Genomic DNA, 20,315 nt, shown 5'->3' with positions numbered 1-20,315 from the left:
CTCTTCTCAACTTCTTTTAACAACGTATAAACAAACAAAGCATATTATGTGGTATAAGGCCACAGGGTTAGTAAAAATGTCCATACTGGAAAAATAGATTTGTTACAATCTCCCCCTCTGGCTCCGACGACGTCTCGGCGAGGAGCCAGTAACAGCCATCTTTCGTTTGGGAGTAGTTTCCGACGAACAGAACGGGAAGCTCCGGGCAACTGCTGACACTCTTGTCTCAGGTCGAAGTTCAGTTTTCGAGTCACACCGGTTCTGGGGACGTCGACTAGGGTTCGGATGCACTTTTGAAGAATGCCACTCTCTTGGGGTCCGGGTAACCACGGTTGTGGTCTCAGCATCTCGTAATGGAGTCAACTCCCTTTTGAATCGGTACTGCTTGACGGGATTCAAGACGAGTTCATGTTTCCTCCCGTTCAGGAAATCTTCAGCTTCCTGAGTAGATTCAACGTTTTCACTGATCTTATCCAAAACATCATTCCCACTTTGGGACTCGCGGAGAGTCCGTGAACTCTTCTCCACTACAATGAAGTTCAACAGCTGACACTGCTTGGCTCCTTTACCAATTGGGCTGGATAGCTTATCAGCGTGGCTGCCTGGACAGTAACGGGCAATATGACCACGATTTTTACACTGGTAGCACACTATCGGATCCCAACATCTTCGGGAAACGTGTCCACGTCGACCGCAGTTATAGCAAGCGTTCCTTCCTCGCGAGGTCGAGCGAGAATTTGAAACACGACATTTTTCATAACCTTCTCCAGGGCCACCTTTACAGCGGTATACCCTGTCATCACCACTCTTTTTGATCTGGTGCTTGAGAAAAGGTCTTCCTCCCCCTAACTTGGAGCATCTATGGGATTCTTCTGAGAAGGAATAAAGTTCTCGCTTCTCGATGAAAGGTATCGGGCCTCCCCCTGGCTTGAAGCATCGCTTGAACTCCGCCGGGGATGAATCAAGTTCTCGTTGCTGAGAAGTAAGGTGGGTACCTTTATCTTCACGAAGTCGACACGATTGTGACTCAGCAGGTAGTGCCAGGAGGGCACTGCTTTCAGATGGGCCTTCGACGAACGGATGTCGCTTCTCAGGAGCTTCAGAGAAGTACCACTTTCCTTGCTGAACATCCAGGACGATACCAGCATCACTGAGAAAGTCGGTACCGAGAAGGGTTCGGTTTTCTCTGGCCTGTGGTAGCACCATCATCTCGGTGGGAATCACTTTACCTTGGACGTTAATGTCCACAGTCGTAGTTAGGACTTCGGCTCTACGAGCATATCCATCGGCTAGTCTCATAACGATAGTCTTGCGGGAAAAGGGCAAGCCATATTCTTGTAGGAGATGGTATAGCTTCTCCCCTGCCACTGAATGGGTGGCACCCGTGTCAGCACACACTGCTCCGCGCCTGTTACAGATCATCACTTCGATAGCATTTTTTTGACGTCTCTCAGTTGAGAAACTGTAAAAGTCCAACTCGTCGACACTAACTTCTGGGGTGTTCGTGGCAGGATTGCACGTTCGACATCGGGACTTGACGACACCAGGTTCTCCGCACCCGTAACATCTTAGGATATGACTGCTACTGGCATCTTTCGATTCCGTATTAGGATGGGATGATAAACTGTATAAGTCCAAAGCGTTGACACTGGGTCCTGGTCTATCCGTTGGAGGATTACACGTTCGGCATCGGGACTTGGTAACACCAGGTTCCCCACAACCATAACATCTTAAGACAGGATGACGTCCTGCATCTTCCGATTCCGGATTCGCACGTTGATTAGAATGAAAGTCTCTTTGTCGCACTGGGGACCTAGGGGGTTCATGTTGCTTTGACAGCAACTTCTTCCTCTCACATTTGATCTCGCTCTTTTTGTTTCGAAGGTTATCATAAGCATCAAGCTTCTCCACGATCTCTTCAGGGGTAGTCCACTCACTCCAAACATCCAGAAAATGTTCTTTTACTTCGGGTGGAATCCTCTTCTTCATCTGATCCGAAATCATCAGATCTTTCAGCTCGTCAAAGTTGCTAATGTTCAGTTCGGACAGCCAGCCTTCGAAATAACTTTGGATCTCAAAGTGATAGTCCTTCCAGGTACTTCCAGGTGATTTTCTGTGAGTAGAAAATAGCTGCCGGAACCTTTCCGCACTCAGCTTGAAACGGCGTAAGAGAACCTCCCGGATGTGGTCGTAATCATGGGCCTTATCTTCAGGTTCTCGAGCAATGAGCTTAGCAACTTCATTCGGCAAAACTCCCAGCAGATACGCAACCCAGTTCACCTTCTCCACTTTCAAGAATTTTAGCTGTCTTTCAAACAACTTTAGGAATAGCGACATATCATCTTCATTCGGATTGAAATTCGGGATCAACCTCTTCACGTCGAACTTGGGCTGATCGATGAGAGCGACGGATGACTCTTCTGCCGGTTGCGAGAGTCGTTGAAACTCAAGCTGCAACCGCATCTTTTCAAGTTCGAACGAACGTTCTCGTTCCTTTTCTTCGGTGATCCTAGATTGTTCCTTAGCTATTCTAGATCGTTCTTTTTCTTCGTCGATTCTAGCTTTTTCCTCAGCTATTCTAGCTCGTTCTTCTTCTCCCTCTCTTTCTCCGATAATAGTAGCCAGCAGGGCTTTCACGAATTCTTCCTCATAACCGGAGGACTTTGTTATTATATGCTTGAGATCTACTACACGCGAATCATTCGGAACTTCCTCTCCTAATTCTAGAGCGAGTAGGATCAAATCACGTTTCTTACCTTTGGCCAAGTACGCCATTTCGATTTTAGGAGCTATCAGGAACCTCACAACCGAGTTCGAATGTCCGTTTCGTACTGCCTTGAGTTCGAGCCACGACGTTGGGCGCCAGTTTTATAAGGGGACGTCGTGTAGGAGGTGCGTCTCTTTTCCGTGAGGTGGCGGAATATCACCAATCACTTTATATTGGAGGGGTGTCCAATGTATACACGAAACTACGGAACTTAACGAAGAAGCCTTTATTTTGAAGCACACTCAAAACAGACAACCATACAGAACGGAAGCCACATTCCAACTCACGTTCTCTTCTCTTGGAAGATAGATTTTCTCTTCTCAACTTCTTTTAACAACGTATAAACAAACAAAGCATATTATGTGGTATAAGGCCACAGGGTTAGTAAAAATGTCCATACTGGAAAAATAGATTTGTTACAATATTTAATTCAGGACGCAATGCAAAAAAGTTATTTTAGAGCATAGTTTCCCAACCTTTTTTGGCCCAGCGCCCTCTTCTTCAGAAATATTTTCTCCATCGCCCCCCCCCCCCACAACACAATCTAATCCATAGAATCCTATGTTATACCCTCGGAATTTTCAATCGCCCCCAAGGGGACGTTAACGCCCACGTTGGGAATCACTGGTTTAGAGACTTGGAGTTTTACAGTAACGGGAGACGGTGGCAAAACCTAGTCTGCCCTTCCTGGCAATTATCCCCTAGTCTTGGTGTGATGAAAGATGAAAATGCATTGACCGCGGAGATTTCGAATGTCTTAATGATTAACATCTTTTGCAAGTGCTTGGCTGCCATTCAGAAACAAGAAACATAGCAAGAGTATTCTCCGAGAACAAAACAGTGGCCGCCACTGGGAATGAAATGTTTATTTTTTATTTTTATGAAAGGAAATCCAGAATTCTTTGGAAGTACCTTTCTACGTATCGGAAGAAAATGCCTGCAGATTAATATTTACCATGACCAAAAAAAATCTATTGCTTCAAAACTCCGTGCGAATGCGAGCCGATCGTCCCGTTGAAAAAGTCTCGCGACAGAGAGCAACAAGCCTACAACGCTATAAATATTCAATCACTACACTACACGCATATAGATCGCACCACTGAATATTCTAAACACCACACTAGATACGCACTCAAATGTTAGGTGCCAACACTCACACACACTTCCTGCATAACTCAATTGGTAGCAAATTGGCCGAAGCATTAGTTGTGTTCGGTTTAAATGAATGCTTCAAAACTCCTAAAATATGACCGATAGCTCGAAAATGCTCAAAATATGACTTGTTATAAAAACAAAATATGACATTTCATAAATATCCAAACCCCACTTATCCATTTGGTGTTTTTAAGGCATATACAATTTTGAAATCCTGTCATTCTCTCTGATTCACCCTGTAAAAGTATTAACTTTGAGATATATATATATATTCATTATTGTACAAGTATAATTTGATAAAACTGCATTTAATGATACATGGTAATTAGCTCAGAGTAGACATTTTTTTTTTAATTTTGACACATTTTTAAGATAAAAACGAGTTATTTATTTGGACATTTCTGTTTTGAAGGATCGTGACCCAGCCTTTGGGAACTACTGCCTCGAGGAGGATGCTAAAGTATGTGAACGACTAAAAAAAAGTAACTTAGAGAGAGAGAGAGAGAAACACAGGAATATTTACAGGCTGGAACTTCTGCCGCCACGTATCAAGAAAAACTGTTATAATTACTCCATAGAAATAACACTTGAAAAAAAAACCACCAAAATATGCTATTAGTTAAACAGTCAAGTTTTCTTCCAAATTTTAACATTTACTACTTTTATATAGTAAAACAACGTTAGTAAGACTCTCAGAATTTAAAGTCAGCATTAATACATAGAAACGAAACAATTTAAAACTTTTAACCAATGAAGATACAACTATTTAAATTTTGATGCAAACCTGCTAATTTAAATAATGATGTTGATTTCATGATATCAAAAAAATATAGTATCATATTGTATTTTCCAATGCTGCACATCAGTCAAAAACTGGTCGATAATTTTAATCAAAGAATCATGACAGTTTAATTTTTATAGGTGACGGAATGGGTCACAGTTCAATAATGTGTTTCTGACATAAATATAATATTGTACTGTATAATTGTGTGTTTTCAATATTTCCTAGAAGGCATATTTTTCCGGATAAAATGTTATTTCCACCCGTTTATTGGGTATGGGCGAAAAGTAACTAAGAAAGGAACTATTTTTTCATTGTGAATGAGTTCACAAAATATGAACGCTTAGTCTGATTGAAAATGATTCCCTGTACAGTGAGTTTTTTGCAAAGTAGGAAAAAAATTATATTGGATAAGGTAGCGTTTTATTTTGTCATTCCGCACAGATATCGGAATTCTTTCGCAGCAAAACAACATGTCTGCGCAGGTGAAATAAAAGACAGTAGAGATGCCTATCCGGAAAAAAGGGTATATTTCACGTTAGAATAATTTTTTTCTTTCCCGTGAGCATCTCTGTGCTCATCATGCCTCCTCCCAATCTTTTGTGAGGCCTCTTCTGTAGTGAATTTATAGTGTAAGGAAAAACCCTCCAAAACAATGAAATTTGTCCCGGGCCCCCCGGACAACAGCTGCATCAGTTCCACTCTTGTGTGTGTGTGTGGGGGGGGGGGGGGTGGTCATGGCGCTCACTTAAACCATTAAAGATAAATGCTTGATTTTGTACTTGGAATATATTCACCGACAACTCAGATGAACACCCTGTGATGATTCAATGTTTCCTGGGAAACCGGCTAAAGCGCGCGTTGGAATACGGTAAAGGTAAAACGCTCCGTTTATTTAGGACAGCCATGCCGAATGGATAATTTTCAGAATGAAAACACAGGTTCAGTTACCTGTTCATTCTATCATTGAGAAATTAAGTAAAATTGCGAAAAATCTCAACCGCGTGGGAAGTGGGAGTGGGCCATTATGCACAAAAATGAAACAGAATGGTAAAGGGGGGAACACCATCATCATCATCATCCAGTTGGTTTGCTATGACTCGCCCTGTTTCCAGTGATGGCACTACCTTACTACAATGTTTTCCGTAGAAGTGACAACGTTTAGTCTTTCCTTCTCCGAGCATCAATGGCCAACGTCGAACACACTCAACGACAGATTCTGCCCTATTTTTTGGGAAAAAAACGGAAGGCTGAACAGCATTCGGGCGTTGTAATAGATTGAATGATAATTACAGGTAACAACTTGTTATATTGGATCAAAATAACATGGCAGAAAAATGTGGCATGTAATAGCGGTCGTTGTAATAAGAGGTTATAACGAGCATCGGCTGTAGTTGTCCAGATTCTAATTTCATGTAAAAAGGAAATGAAGGGTTAATAATTATCATTCAATCTATTACAACGCCCGAATGCTGCCCAGCCTTCCGTTTTTTTCCCAAAAAAATGGGCAGAATCTGTCGTTGAGTGTGTTCGACGTTGGCCATTGATGCTCGGAGAAGGAAAGACGATATGTTGTCACTTCTACGGAAAACATTGTAGTAAGGTAGTGCCACCACTGGAAACAGGGCGAGTCATAGCAAACCAACTGGATGATGATGATGATGATGTTCCCCCCTTTACCAATCTGTTTCATTTTTGTGCATAATGGCCCACTCTCACTTCCCACGCGGTTGAGATTTTTCGCAATTTTACTTAATTTCTAAATGAAAGGGTTCTTTTTCTCTTTACATTTTGAAAAAATATCGAGGGAACTTTCCCTAAAATTTTCCATTATTTAAGAAATAACAAATCGATCGTCAAACTTCACTTTAATCAATGATGAAATTTTTTTTGAACCATGACCTGTTCGAATTTGATTACTGCTTTCAATTCAGAGCTTCACTTCCATGATTTTCATTGAGTTTGATTTCATGATTTCGGAATTCGTTATGAATAGCGAAAGAAGTAAACAGACACGTATGTGTGTGTGAGAAAATTTGCTTTGTTAATGTTTTTTTGCATCATTTTGAGATTTTACATTTCAACTGTACTTCTCAATCATATTATTGATCCACGAGATTTTGTTCGAGATCCGGTTGTACACGGACATCGTTCCACCAACTGAACAGAGTCCAGACATTAAATTTGTCCGCGTCACGAAACTCGCAACTCCAAGTACGTGCCATTTGTTATTGATTTTGCACGCCAGAGGTCCTCCGCTGTCACCCTGTGAAATAAAAAAAACCATAAAAGAAGACATGACTTAATAACAGAAAACACACAATCGGGAGTACTACGTAGTCCTCATAGAGCAAGTGAGCCCCCAGAAATAAAGTACTTACATGGCATACCCCTTGAAGACCTCTGCGGCTGTCCAGACATATCGAGTACTGCCTCCTGCCGGATGGACACCTTTCCTCCGTCTGTACGTACATCTCAGCTTGCTTCAAAGCATCATTACTTCCTGATCCTTAAATAATCAACAGAAAATGAATTTGTATAGAATCAGTACAAGCAAAGTAATTATGAATACAGTATAACGTCTTGATAAAACGGACCCCTGTGGGATCAATCTTTTTTCCGCTAACAGGGAGTGCCTACTATTGGGGAGGTACGATATACAGTAGAACCTCGTTCATACGACTTTCACATTCATACGACGCTTAGATTCTGTCACAATTGTTCCTAAATGACACACTTGTGGTTATGCACAATCATCAATCATCCCGATATAAAGAAACTTTGATTACATTTTACTACATTTATTACTTTTACCGGCGATTATGCATTATTCCCAAATACAAATACAACGCCACAACAGGCAAAATGCCCAACGAGGTGACTAAGGAAAACATGCCCATAAAAATATGGATGTCATATACTTCAAAAATACAGCAACCCAATTAAAAATGCAATTAATAAAAATTATAAACAATATATACACGTGATAAAATATTATACAACGCCCATAAAGAATACTTATGGTTGTCTTATTCTAAGTATGGATAGCTTCTCGATTTACCCCAACATGTTTATCGTATTTCTTTTTAAACGTGTCAATTGTGTTACAATTTACTACCTCCGGGGGTAAGCAATTCCATTTATTAACAACCCTATTAGAGAAAAATTCCCTGCGACACCATAACCTTGCATTGTCCCTCACCAATCGATACTGGTGCCCCCTTGTAAAAGCAGTCGATTGACGGTGTACTAAAAGTTCATGGTCCTTCCTATCTATCCCATTGAAAATTTTGAACACTTCGATCATATCTCCTCGACACCTGCCAACGTAACATATGTAATCCAATGTAAACATATTCAAAAAATGAAGTCTCTCTTCATACCTCAAGCCCTGTGTGCCAATAAGGACACGCGTAGCTCTTCTCTGCGCCCCTTCAACCAAGTCTATGTCCTTCTGTAGGTATGGCCTCCAAAACCTTACAGCATACTCCAGTCCAGGACGAACTAAGCCTCGAAAAAGCGGAAGAATTACTTTAGAAGAACGCGAAGAGACCTTTTTGAAAATGAGACCAAGCATTCTATTCGATTTTTTGACCACCGCTGAACAATGTTCAGAAAACCTAAGCCATTCGAGAATTTCCAAATCGGTGACCCTAGTTGCATCCGGTATAGTGACACCATTCAACTCGTAAGATAACCATGGGTTGTTCGAACCAAAATGAGCGACCATGCACTTATCAACGCTAAACGTCATGCTCCATTCATTTGCCCATGCTGCAATCCTGTTTAAGTTGGTCTGCATTAACTCCCTATCGCTTTGATTCGCGACTACCCCCATTAGCTTCACGTCATCTGCGAATTTGCTAACAATCCCATCGATACCTTGATCGAGTTTATCGACAAAAAGTGTAAAAATAAAAATGGAAAGTCTGTTAAATACGATAACACTATTAATTGTCATTAACTGGACTTTAGAGAGCTATATATTTACGGACCTATAAATTTTGTGTTGAAAAACAACAATTGGTTACAGCGGAAAACAAACAGAACTTCAGCAAGAATCAAACATGAATATTTCAAGTCCCAAAAAAGAAATAAACACCATTTTCAAAAATATTCCTATTTCACTGCTCTGAAAATAATGAATTCATTTCACTCAACGTTCATAATCGTAGCAATAAATATGATGCTATTATGTATGCGAAAAGAGTACAAAATCATGAAAATATATTTTAAGACTGTTTGAATCATGAATGGGAAATATAGGGACAATCTTAATTGCAGCTAAAACCAATCAGGCATTTTTTCATTACGTCATGGTACCAAAAAAAATGTGTGTGTGTGTGAATATTCGCATTTATAAATGTGTATGTATGTCTGTACATGAATAGCTTTGTGAAACGAAAAGGTATATTTATTACTTAGACTCATTATTTGTATAAGAAATACATCGTAATTCAAAAATTTCAGATCTAATAATTCAAATTTTTACAGTGTATAACTTTTTGTAATATTCATATCTTACTACATAACATTCGTTAACATAACGTACGGTTCTTGGGAAATGGCGGCAAAATATAATAATTTAATCCTGGCTGCCTGGAAGGACGTTGTGTCCCTTGGGGCCGAATATGATTATTATTGTGTTCATGTCTTGTCCTTTCTATGTGGTTTGTTTTGTCTTTGAAATGCACTTTGTTTGTTTTTGCAAATAAAGTAAAATAAAAAACAAGGAAAAATTGATAACCATTCTCCTTTACATTAAACCAATTAATTATTTTTTATTCGTGCATGATAAGTGTGCTACGCATATTTTGCGATGAAAATTGAATTAAATTAAAATTAGAGAGAAGAAAGAGGGAGAGAGAGATAAACGTTCATAACAGCATTATCAGTTATGTTGGCTTTCTTCACACGTATCACCATGTGCAAACAAAACCAACAAATTGGACGATAGTTATTTTCGGTTAATTAAGTAATTAATTGACGATCACAATTAATAATACGTAATCATAATTATCATAATACGATATACCAATACGAGCTTAGGATTATACATAACCACGTATAATTGTCTCACGAAGACGAAGATAGTTTCCTCTAGATTTTTACTCGCCGCATTTATTCTTCGAATTTATCACCCTGAGCTGTAGTCTGATCGCCCCCCGCTCCCCTGTGAATACGCGTCTGTCTCGAAGTCACTCTTTGCGTCACTCAAATGCTTGCACACTGTTTTGTCATTCGCGTGCTTGTACACTGTTTTGTCATTTACATACTTGCGCACTGTTTTGTCATTCACATGCTTGCACACTGTTTTGGCATGCACATGATGGCAAACGAGCTAGTCTATTGCTGTCTAAGTCACTCTTTCGGTCACTCACATCCCCGTGCACCATTTTTGTCACAAACTCTCTAGGTCATTCTTTTTGCCGCTCACTGACCTAATCCCTTGCCCTCTTGGTCATTATTTTGATCACTTACATGTAAGAGCTACAAAGCAACAAATTGCAGCGCAATACAACTCAGCATCATCGGAAAGTATATCGGTGCGCTCTACAAGACACATTTTAAAACGAATCGGTTTTATTAGCCGGCGACTAACAAGGGGCCACTTAAATTTCGCTGCAACACCGAAGAAAACGGACACTTGATAAATGGAAGAAGGTTTTTCTGGTCTGAAAAGTTAATAGTCCTTCTCCAGGACGCTAATGGCAGGGTCCGTGTGTGGCGCAAGCAGCACGAAGCCATGGATCAGGCATGCCCCATGACAACTGTTCGAGTGGGTGGTGCAATCACTGTCTGGGGAGCATTTTCCTGGTATAGTCTTGGCTCCCTATTTCCATTGGAAAGAGGTCGTCCGAGTATTACGTCACTAAATTTTTATCATTCGAAAATATAATTTTTATGTGATGCTCATCCCCATCAATAAAATCAGCTTCTCTAAATTAGAAGATCCCATTGACCGATTCAACAACTGGGATATCTACAGCATTTCATGCCAATACGGTCAAACTAAATGCGTCCTTAAATACCGTTTGAACGAGCATAAAAGTTATGAGACTAACCGCTCATCCATGGCCCAGCATTGCTTGTCCTTTGACCATAAAGTCGAGTTTCCATTAGCCAAAATAATTCCAAAATGTTCCTCACACCGTTTCACTTAGACTTCTACAAATCATTCCACATCTACAAAAACTCAAACCAACTAATCAACCACCAAACTAGCACACCACCCTTCTCAGAAATCTGGCAACAGTTTCTACAAAAATTATTTTTTCTTCATCAGCATCACTATCACATTCTCGTCTGTGATTGGCTCCACCATTTTTCTTTCATCCTCTTTTCTCATGTTGCCGGTCACTTCATTTCGACTCTTTGTCTTGAACAGCGAGTGACTCCTATTATAAAGGAGCATTTCCCTTTCTACTATTTGTCTTTACTACTAAAGAAGGAACATCATTCAGTTCCGAAACACGTTTAGTTGTTGTTCTCTTGCAATTTTGGGTATGTTCTAACTATATAGTTAGAACAGAGTTTATATAGCTAGTGTAACAAGTCTGAAATTGGTTCCATTTAGAAATGGTGATCGATTCCCGATAGGCCTACCCAACACTTACCTCTGGTCTCGCCCCATCCAGTTGCTTGGCATTGCGTACCGATTTCTTCAGTGTAATTTTCAGGAGCTAGACATGCTGGCCTCACACCATCCGTTATTTCTACTGGTGCGTTGAGTTTCATCAGAGCTATGTCGTGATTCAAATCGATATTTTTTCCAATGAGCTGTGAAATGAAAGAATTTGGAAATACAAAAAAAATAATTGTTTAATATCCCACGTTTTGCAGAAAGTCTAATATTCAGCGGAGTGAAATTTATTTTACAAGATATACGGAAGACTGGATGTTGTGAAGATATTTATTATTTGAGATGTTAATTTTTTTCCCCTTCCTTACTTAAAAAGAAAATAAAAAAATTAACATCTCAAATAATAAATATCTTCACAACATCCAGTCTTCCGTATATCTTGTATTAACAAGTGAAGAGCGACATTCATGTCATATGAAATTTATTTTGTTGAAATTCTCCGTGCTTAAATGTAAAATATTCGAATATGCATCACAATCAAGACTATTTCACCACACATCAACTCCGTCCATATCGCTGTACTACAATGTACTACCGTTAGCGAGTTGGGCTAGAAATGAAGGCTCCATCTATCTTTGGAGCCAAGAGGCACCCAGTCCACATCGCCTTACGGCAATATCGGCCATTGCCCTTACGGATATCGGTACCTCGGTACACGTTTTATTCAATACATATAAAAATAAATCACTAGAATTACGGAAAGTGATGATCGATCAAATATTAATACTTGTATAACGATTCATTAAAATCACGTGAATTGGTTCATTTAAAGTGCACGACAGCAGAGCGTCCTTTATGCTGATTGAATTCTTAATTTTCTTATTGCTAATTTTAATCTAATTTAAAATCATCTGCGTGCGTACGTGCGTGTGTGTGTGTCTCAACTGTAAGTGATTATTTGATAGTCAGAATCTGTCAGGAACCATCATTAGGATGTAGCTTTAACAAAAATCATATTCCTAAGCTGGATCGTAACGACGTTGATGTACATTTCTTTGTCTCAACCAGCTTTTTTTATTCACTCCAAATCATGATTACAGCAGTCTGGATCTTCATCGTGTCATGGGCGGCGGCGCACGACTCATCTCTGATGTCATTGTAGATGCTGGAGATCACGTATGAGGGGGGCGAATAGTGTGGGTCTACATACGAGCTAAGAAAGTGTTAATTTGCGCACCGCCTTTTCTTGTTGTGAAGCCCATGAAGATTTTTCCATCATATGGTAGATGAGGTCTCAACTGTTTTTGCGTTTATTTGGCTTCTCAACGAGCGTTGTTTCCACAAGCATAAAAACGAAAGGATCTGAAAGCTTCTACCGCGGGACAAAATATAAATATTGCGTGTTTGTACACTGTTGCATAATGGAAACGTGAACATTTAGCTCCACAGACGCACCGATATTTGTTAGACTTATGGAGTCTGAACAGATATTCCGTAAAAGGCCCGTGCTCTCTTAAAACTATGATCTTCCCTTTTTGCCTTCTTAGTCCAATTATCTCTTCTTTCGATCTTGTACTCCTCGTTTTTGCGGTATTCAGATCCCAACCTGCCTGCCAAACCGAAATCAAATCCACCTTAACAATTTGCTTCCCAAAGCTATGTGGCAGTGGTAGTTCCTCCAGCCTGTCTTGAAATGAAACTGCTGCTTGTGCCAATGTATCGCCTTGTTCATTCCCGTGAATTCCAGCATATGCCTTCATCCATTTGAGCGACTGTTGACAGACAAGGTTACACAGATGTGACGTACATATTGATGTGAGGAGCGTTGGTTCAATATTACCCACAAGCTGGAGACACTATCCGTGAAAACTTCAGTTGTTTCCTGGATTCCACAGCTTGATCTACCGGTGGTCGCCTCAAGCCCGTTAGGAAGAATATATTATTATGTTACTCTTCCTATGGTACGAACCTGGGACCTAACGAAAACGTCCACGGTGGTAGACCAGCATCTTTCCACCACGTCACTTAGGCATGCAGCTAGGACTGGACAAATGTTAAAAAATGCACATGCTCGATTTGAAATAATACATGCTGGGCAGTATATTGTATACGCTAGTGTAGGTCACATGTGGGTGAAAACATTACATGCCCCGTCAAAATTTTCACATGTCTTGTGCATTTTGCACAGCATATTTGTCCAGCACTGATTGCAATGTTCATCGTATAATATAGTCGGTCGAAATTATACTGTACAAAACAAATCAATTTTTTTTATGAGTAAGGATTTGAGCTGTACAACATCAATCTCATAAGATAATCCATTTGTTGTTTCTTTATTTTTCAAGAGTTCTAACGACATTAGAAAACATACTCACATCATCACCTGTGTATCCAGGATACACCACGAGTCTCTCAACCAAACGGACTTGCTCATATCTGTCCTTTTGGAATTTGTGATGATTCCCCAAATGTATCCTCCAATATCTTGCCATAGCACCCCTGGTCGAAGAGAATCGAGATTTATTTCATTTCTATCAACAGATTAAAAATATTTTTCAAGAAATAAGTAAAATAATTTTTGGCGAACAAAAATGAAACAAATAACGAATGAATTTTTTTACGTCTGGAGACAGTGAGCGGCTGTCATCACCCACTGTGGATTGATTAATGTAGCGCCACAATGGTGACTATTAGGGTAATACAGTTCCATTTGCATGTCCGCTTGCCACGGCCAACTGTGTGGTCGGGCTTCGATACCACCGACTACTCGATCTGCACCGGTGTCAGAAAGTTCGATCGGTTGTATAGGGCCTGTGCCGCAAGTGTAGCTTGGTAATGGTCGGTCTAAATGAGAAGAAAATAAAACGAAAAGATTTTTTGAGACTCAAACGAACTACAGTGAAACCTCGCTACAATTATACTTGATATAACGATAAATCCCTCTACAACGATTTTTTTAAATATTGTTTAGAAAGAAATACAGTTCTATAGTAATACAATCTGTAGTCTCATGTTAAACTCCTCTCCATAAAACGATATCCTTTACGATAATAAATCTCTCTAACAATATGTTTGATATTTAAAAAAAAAAAACCCGCTATAACGATATTTTTAAATAATTTGTTTAAAATCGTTTTGAATTCGAATTTAAATTAGTCAATTGTTTTCGTTCTTCTGAATAATGTGTCTTATTACATCGGTATTTTGGACCACAGAATCATTGACAGCGCCAAGAAAATAATTATTATTTCTACTTTCTTGGTATCACAAGACAGTGAAACGCGGTAAACAACTTTGTGAGACAAATGCATCTACCGTGTTTCCCCGAAAATAAGCCCTAGCTAAAATCGCCAATGAAACGCATTTAGTATGTCGTTGCAACACATGGCGGATGTACTGAACTATATAAAATGATAAAATTTTTATTATATTATTTATCATTAAACAAAAATACAGTGAAACCTCCCTTAACTCTCGGACACTCTCGATAGCGGACAATAAAATCAGGCAAAGTCTAATCTCTTTTCTAAACTCTAATTTGTGAATTTTTATTCATAAATCGAGAATTTATCAATAGTAAAATAAAATTCCCCAAGAAAAAGAATTTCCGAAACCTGAATATAGGAGGACGGATTTTTCGAAACGTAGGAGGACGTTTGAAATTGTATCAAAAAATAGGGCTTTTGATATCCGTACTTCTAAATAAGTATGAATTCGGTTTGAATGAGAATTCAATTCCCATTTGTAAAGAATAGCAGTCAGTGCGGTAAAAGATATTGAAAAAAAAAAACACCACTGAGAATATACTCACTGCAACCAGCTTCATCAGATCCATCGAGACAATCATCTCTGCCGTTGCATTTTTGTTCTGCAGTGTAACATCTGTTGTTCGAACATTTGTACTGGCCCCGTGGACAAACCTCTGTTCATGTTGAGAAAATTCGAATTCAAAATAAAATCATATAAATAAATAAATATAACTGCAACCAAGTACAATTAATAGTATTGTTCGTGTCTTTGCGTTATTGAATCGTTTTGATAATTATGTTGATTGCATGAAATCGAATTTTAGACGTACGTACTATAGCAAAAATATATGCCATTTGGTATAAAACTATAAAAATTTAAGCTATTTGGAAATAAGTTGTGATGAAAATAACCTGATGGCAGAATAGCCTCATATCGAGCTCGGAAGCCTCTTCTCTGTATTTGCCTGTCGGTCCTGAAACTGAGATGCATTCCGTTCTTTGTGGAAACCACGGGGAATGGCGGAGGAACGGTGCCACAATAAACACCGAGATCTTCACCTTTATCTGATGGGCCATCCTTTATATAAACTTTATCCGCCCCACATGTATTATATGGTTCTATATCCATATCGATGAACGTCAACTTTATAATCTGGTTTTATAGATTTGAATACTATGAATTAGATATCATTAAATTATAATAACTATATCCTATTGGAGCAGAAAAATTGATAATCATCCTCATATCACATACATATTTAACTATGCTTGAAAAAAAAGAAGAAAAATCCTCCAGACATTAGAATTGTGGTACGAAAAATTTAATAATTATCCGAAAATCAGGATAATACTCAACTTTACATATGACACTTCACCTCCCGATATCATTAAAATCATGGTACTTACGTATCCCGGAGGAGCTTTGATGGTGTAGTCACACCAAGCGTGATTCTGATACTCCCCTTTCTCATAAAATGATGACGTTACTTCTCCCACAGGTTGCTTTGCAGCATCAAATACCATCGGGTAAGGATCATTATAAATACACCCAGGTGCTTCAACTGAAATTTCATAATCATTTGAAACGAAATTTAACGATTCGAACGATATACAACATAAAAGGTACGAATACCACAAATCTTTATTTTGATAATATTCACCGATTACTTCAATTTTCTGTGATTTTCAAAAAGTTTATTATCATGATTTCAACTGAACACTGAAAATAGTACTTGTTTGTAACGCAAACTTCTCCCAAGTAATTCATTATGTATTTTCACGATCGTACAACAATAAACAATGATACGTTCCCAAATGATGCGACAGTAAATACTCATAAGGGAACATACAGTAAAAAAAATAAGAGAGGGAAGGTACTCCTTTCTCAGATAATTTTCAACACATCTAAGAAAGAGGCTTCCTGGATATTAACTCCTTAAATGCGTTGCTTTGCATATAGGTCTCTGTATCGTAACTGGTCTCTGTATCGGTCTGTGTGTATAAAAAACGGGTCTCTGTATAGTTTTTTTCCTTCAAACTTTAGGGGAGACACAATAAAAGTCATCGCTAAATTAGAAAGAAACATCTTTTTTTCCATAAATTGCAACTGTGCAAAAGTGCATATAGCAATCACTTCCTTGGTTTTTTTGCAAGAATATACTTTGGTAACGTGTAATGGAAGCTATACGGAACTTATTCAGAGAAAAAACCAATTTCGCATAAATGTAACATGGACTCGCATAATTCGTCCGAATTTTTCGATTGGATAACACATTCCCGTCAGTTAAAATTACAAAATGTTTCATTCAACGTTCGCAATAATAACTAATTTGTTATTAATTATCACTGCGTTTGCATAAACTGCTTCATTATGATTCAATACAGTATATTATATCTTACCGCGAGAGGCATATGCTGGATTCCATGCAAAGAGGAATACCACTATCGTTGGCAATAGTGGCGACATGGTGATTAGAATGAACCAGACAGATCAGATTCCGAGGTCCACTGGCGGTTTTCGTCGTGTTAGGATCCTTAATAATACTCTTTTCGAAGGCTAATGTGCCCCTACTGCTGATTATTATTTTGTTGAGAGCGAGAGTGAAAAGGTTGGTATAGGAAAATCAGATGCGTGGGAAACAACCTAATGTTAGATTGTCTTATCATGTCGCTAAATTGATACCTTAGACAGTTTCCGTCGTCGTGGAGAGTATCTTGAGAAGAATTGTGGCAGATTGCGTATGATTTTCTAAAGGAACATTTTTTTGCCATTTGCGTTCTTATTTGTTATATTCTATTATTTATTTTTAATTTGCGTATGTAAAAAATATGGCCATCCAGTCACGAAAACATAACACCCAGAATGCCTGCATAGCAGAAAAACATGATATCAATAGTTGGTGATTATTTATATAAGAGAATGCTTATAACACCTTAACACTTACATCATTCCGAAGACTACCGAGAAAGGCATGACACAACAGTAAATGTGGATTTATTTTCGGACTGAAATAAGTCCCATAAGATTTCGGGTTGTCTGTTTTGAACTATTGTTTGGGAGTTTTCGGGGACATGGGGCCCCGGGACCTCCAACCCCGTGAAAAAATATTATGTTAATATTTTTCAAATTTATATTGCGTAATATCATTGATTTCAAAATTTCAGAATGCAATTTTCCACACGACAATCGAGTGACACCCCCCCTCTTCCTTCTCGGGGGGTCCCGTTAAGTTATAACTATGTGACTAGGGTTGTCAGACACCCCGTATATAAGGGATTCAATCAAGTAAGCGGAACATCATTAATAGCGAAAATGTTAAAGTTCGTAAGTTTGATAAATATGGAAGAAATCACAAGCGACCATAACTTCAATTCAGACACATATAAGCATTGCCCAACGTGGTTTGTGCACTTCACGTATTTTGCCATTGAAAATATAGGGTGGGCAAAAAAGTCTGTGAAAATTTTAAAAATTCATAAAAACCGGAAAAATAATCGAAATGAAAAACGGTTTGCAGGGTTAGAATCACTAGGTCACGGGAATAAGGCAGCGAGAAAAATAACTCAAAAACTGCCTGTATGTGGCACGGACATACACAAGTCAAAGAAATGATACTCAAATAAGGAACAGCATGCCTCCAAATCATTTATTACATTTATGTGTTCCACATGACCACCACCACAGGGAATAGCACATTGCAGGCGAGTCGCAAATCCAGCATCGGCAGAGTACCACTGGTCCACATACACGGTTTACAATGGTGAACTGCTTGTGGATTAGGAGCGCAAGTTCTTATAACTGTCTCATTTGCATATTTCCACCGAAGTCGCTCGTACCAGCGCCACCTATCGGCTGTTTTTTTAGTTATTTTAACCAACTGCTTTAGTGTGTGCCCCTACTGCTCCACTGGAATTAACAAGAAACATTTTTACGTATATTTTTCTTCTGCGATTAGGTTATAGCGCAGAGGATAACCCCCGCCCCTTTAAATTACAAATACAAGTAACTGAATTGGATAGAATGGTGTTGTTTGCATGATAGGTTACATCGGGTTGAACGGATAATTTTCTGATTGGGCAGTTGTGACAAGTGGAGTCCTCACAAAAGTGCCCTTGGTCCCCATAGACTTTATCAGCATTCGACGGGATTGTTAGAAAATTCGCAGAAGACGTGAAGTTACTGAGGCTAGTCGGAAACCCAAGCGAGAGGGAGGCGCTCCAGACGAACTTGCATATGATTGTAGCATGTGCTAATGAAAGAGCAGGACTTTTAGCATAGATGAGTGAATGGCCGCTCATTTTGTTTGGGAATTCTCATTGATAAACTGCTTTGGTTTTCTTGAACAATGTTCAGCGGTGGTTGCAAAAGCTAATAGAAAATGTTCGGTTTTATTTTTAACAAGGTCTATTTCCGTTTTCAAAAGTGATCCTTTTACTTTTCCGTATCTTAGGTCGTTCAGGGCTGGACTATGGTATACGGTTTTTTTTTTGGATACCATACCTACAGAACGATATAGAGGTCACCCCTACAGATGGCATGTTTGAAGAGGGGTGGAGCAGAGAAGAACCACGTGTGCTGTTGTTGATACACAAAGTCTGAGCTATGAGGACATACTTAATTTCTTCAGTATGTTTACATTGGGGGAACACTACTGTCTCTGGGGGAGATATGACGGAAGTGTCAAAAAATTTAAATGGATGGATGAAATGACCATGAGTTATTAAGAGGCCCTCCTCACATGGGGAAACTAGAGTCCTTCGACTGATAACAGAAACCGTAGTTAGAAGGCGAACACGTATATCGCTATGGAAACCCTCACACGACGAAATTGGCATATTGGTGATGAATTTTCCAACGCGACTCAGTCACTTGGCGATTGGCATGTTAGTCGCATGCTCACTTTTGTTCCGAAACCGCCTAGCATTCCTCCATATTTTAGTCATTCGAGTTGGGTGAAGATGGGTGGCCCAGCGTTAAATTTAAAATCCGTTTCGAATATTGAAAAACATCCTGAATAAATAATTATTAGTTCGAAAGATATTAAAAAAAAAAGAGATCACCGAAAAATTATTCATTGAAACTGCGACAGAATTTCAGCTCACAGGTAAATATATAATTTATTTTTTTAAATAATGAAATCGGGGCATAAATGTTTTATAATGAAATCAGGGCATAAATGTTTTATAATGAAATCAGGGCATAAATGTTTTATAATGAAATCAGGGGCATCGGAAGTGTTTCGAAACTGTGGGTGCTCGTCCTTAGTTTTAAATTCAGAAATTAAATTTAGTTTTAAACTTTAATTTCTGAATGAATTGTGGGTTTGCACGGATCCATGCCACACGTTACCGTGGGTACCTGAGCACACACGGCACCCACGGCTCCGACGCCACGGAATGAAATGGTAAACCAGGCCCGTCATTTCATGGGCCTGTGATAAATACAGTGCTGTCTTAACATATGGCGTCACGAAAATTAGATCTGGTAAAAACTTTCAGGAGTAACCAAGTTCATTTTCCAAGTAGGGCCTCAGAAAAAAATACACCGCTCTGGGGCCCATGATTTTCTTACGACAACCCTGGGGAATCTAGAAATTTTCAAAATACGGTCTACTGCATCTCAAAAACAGGGGACCGACGCAAAATATTTGTTCGGGATTTAGGCAGTCGCCGAATAGGCTTATTTCCGATTGGCACATAAAAATCGATAAGGTGAAGTAGATCGCAGTCATCGATTGCATTATTTACAATTTTACACAGAAAGCGAAGGTAACTTCTTCT

At 39.0% G+C, this 20,315-nt stretch overlaps 1 protein-coding gene across 1 annotated transcript; it reads right to left on the bottom strand.

Annotated features, from left to right (window-relative positions):
* Positions 1–6,725: 6,725 nt before the first annotated feature.
* Positions 6,726–17,131, bottom strand: LOC149089819 (chymotrypsin-like elastase family member 1). Its single transcript, XM_089249491.1, has 9 exons — positions 16,935–17,131; positions 15,942–16,096; positions 15,447–15,687; positions 15,098–15,208; positions 13,908–14,130; positions 13,662–13,785; positions 11,321–11,483; positions 7,085–7,212; positions 6,726–6,969 (listed from the first exon to the last, which is right to left on the bottom strand). The coding sequence occupies exons 1-9, from the start codon at positions 16,999–17,001 to the stop codon at positions 6,784–6,786; spliced, it is 1,398 nt and encodes a 465-aa protein (XP_089105617.1). The 5' UTR covers positions 17,002–17,131; the 3' UTR covers positions 6,726–6,783.
* Between the last annotated feature and the right edge of the window lie 3,184 nt (positions 17,132–20,315).

Source organism: Pholcus phalangioides, unplaced genomic scaffold, assembly GCF_987345545.1.
Source record: "Pholcus phalangioides strain wild (caught in Gottingen) unplaced genomic scaffold, Ppha-v1.0 ptg000001l_1, whole genome shotgun sequence".
Taxonomy (NCBI): Eukaryota; Metazoa; Arthropoda; class Arachnida; order Araneae; family Pholcidae; genus Pholcus; species Pholcus phalangioides.
This window is presented reverse-complemented; position numbering and strand designations above follow the sequence as displayed.

Coding starts and splice junctions, on each gene's coding strand:
- LOC149089819 (XM_089249491.1), bottom strand. CDS start 17,001: ATGTCGCCACTATTGCCAACGATAGTGGTATTCCTCTTTGCATGGAAT. Junction 16,097..16,934: donor TCCAGCATATGCCTCTCGCG/GTAAGATATAAT, acceptor ATGAAATTTCAG/TTGAAGCACCTGGGTGTATT. Junction 15,688..15,941: donor TCAAAGCTCCTCCGGGATAC/GTAAGTACCATG, acceptor CTATAAAACCAG/ATTATAAAGTTGACGTTCAT.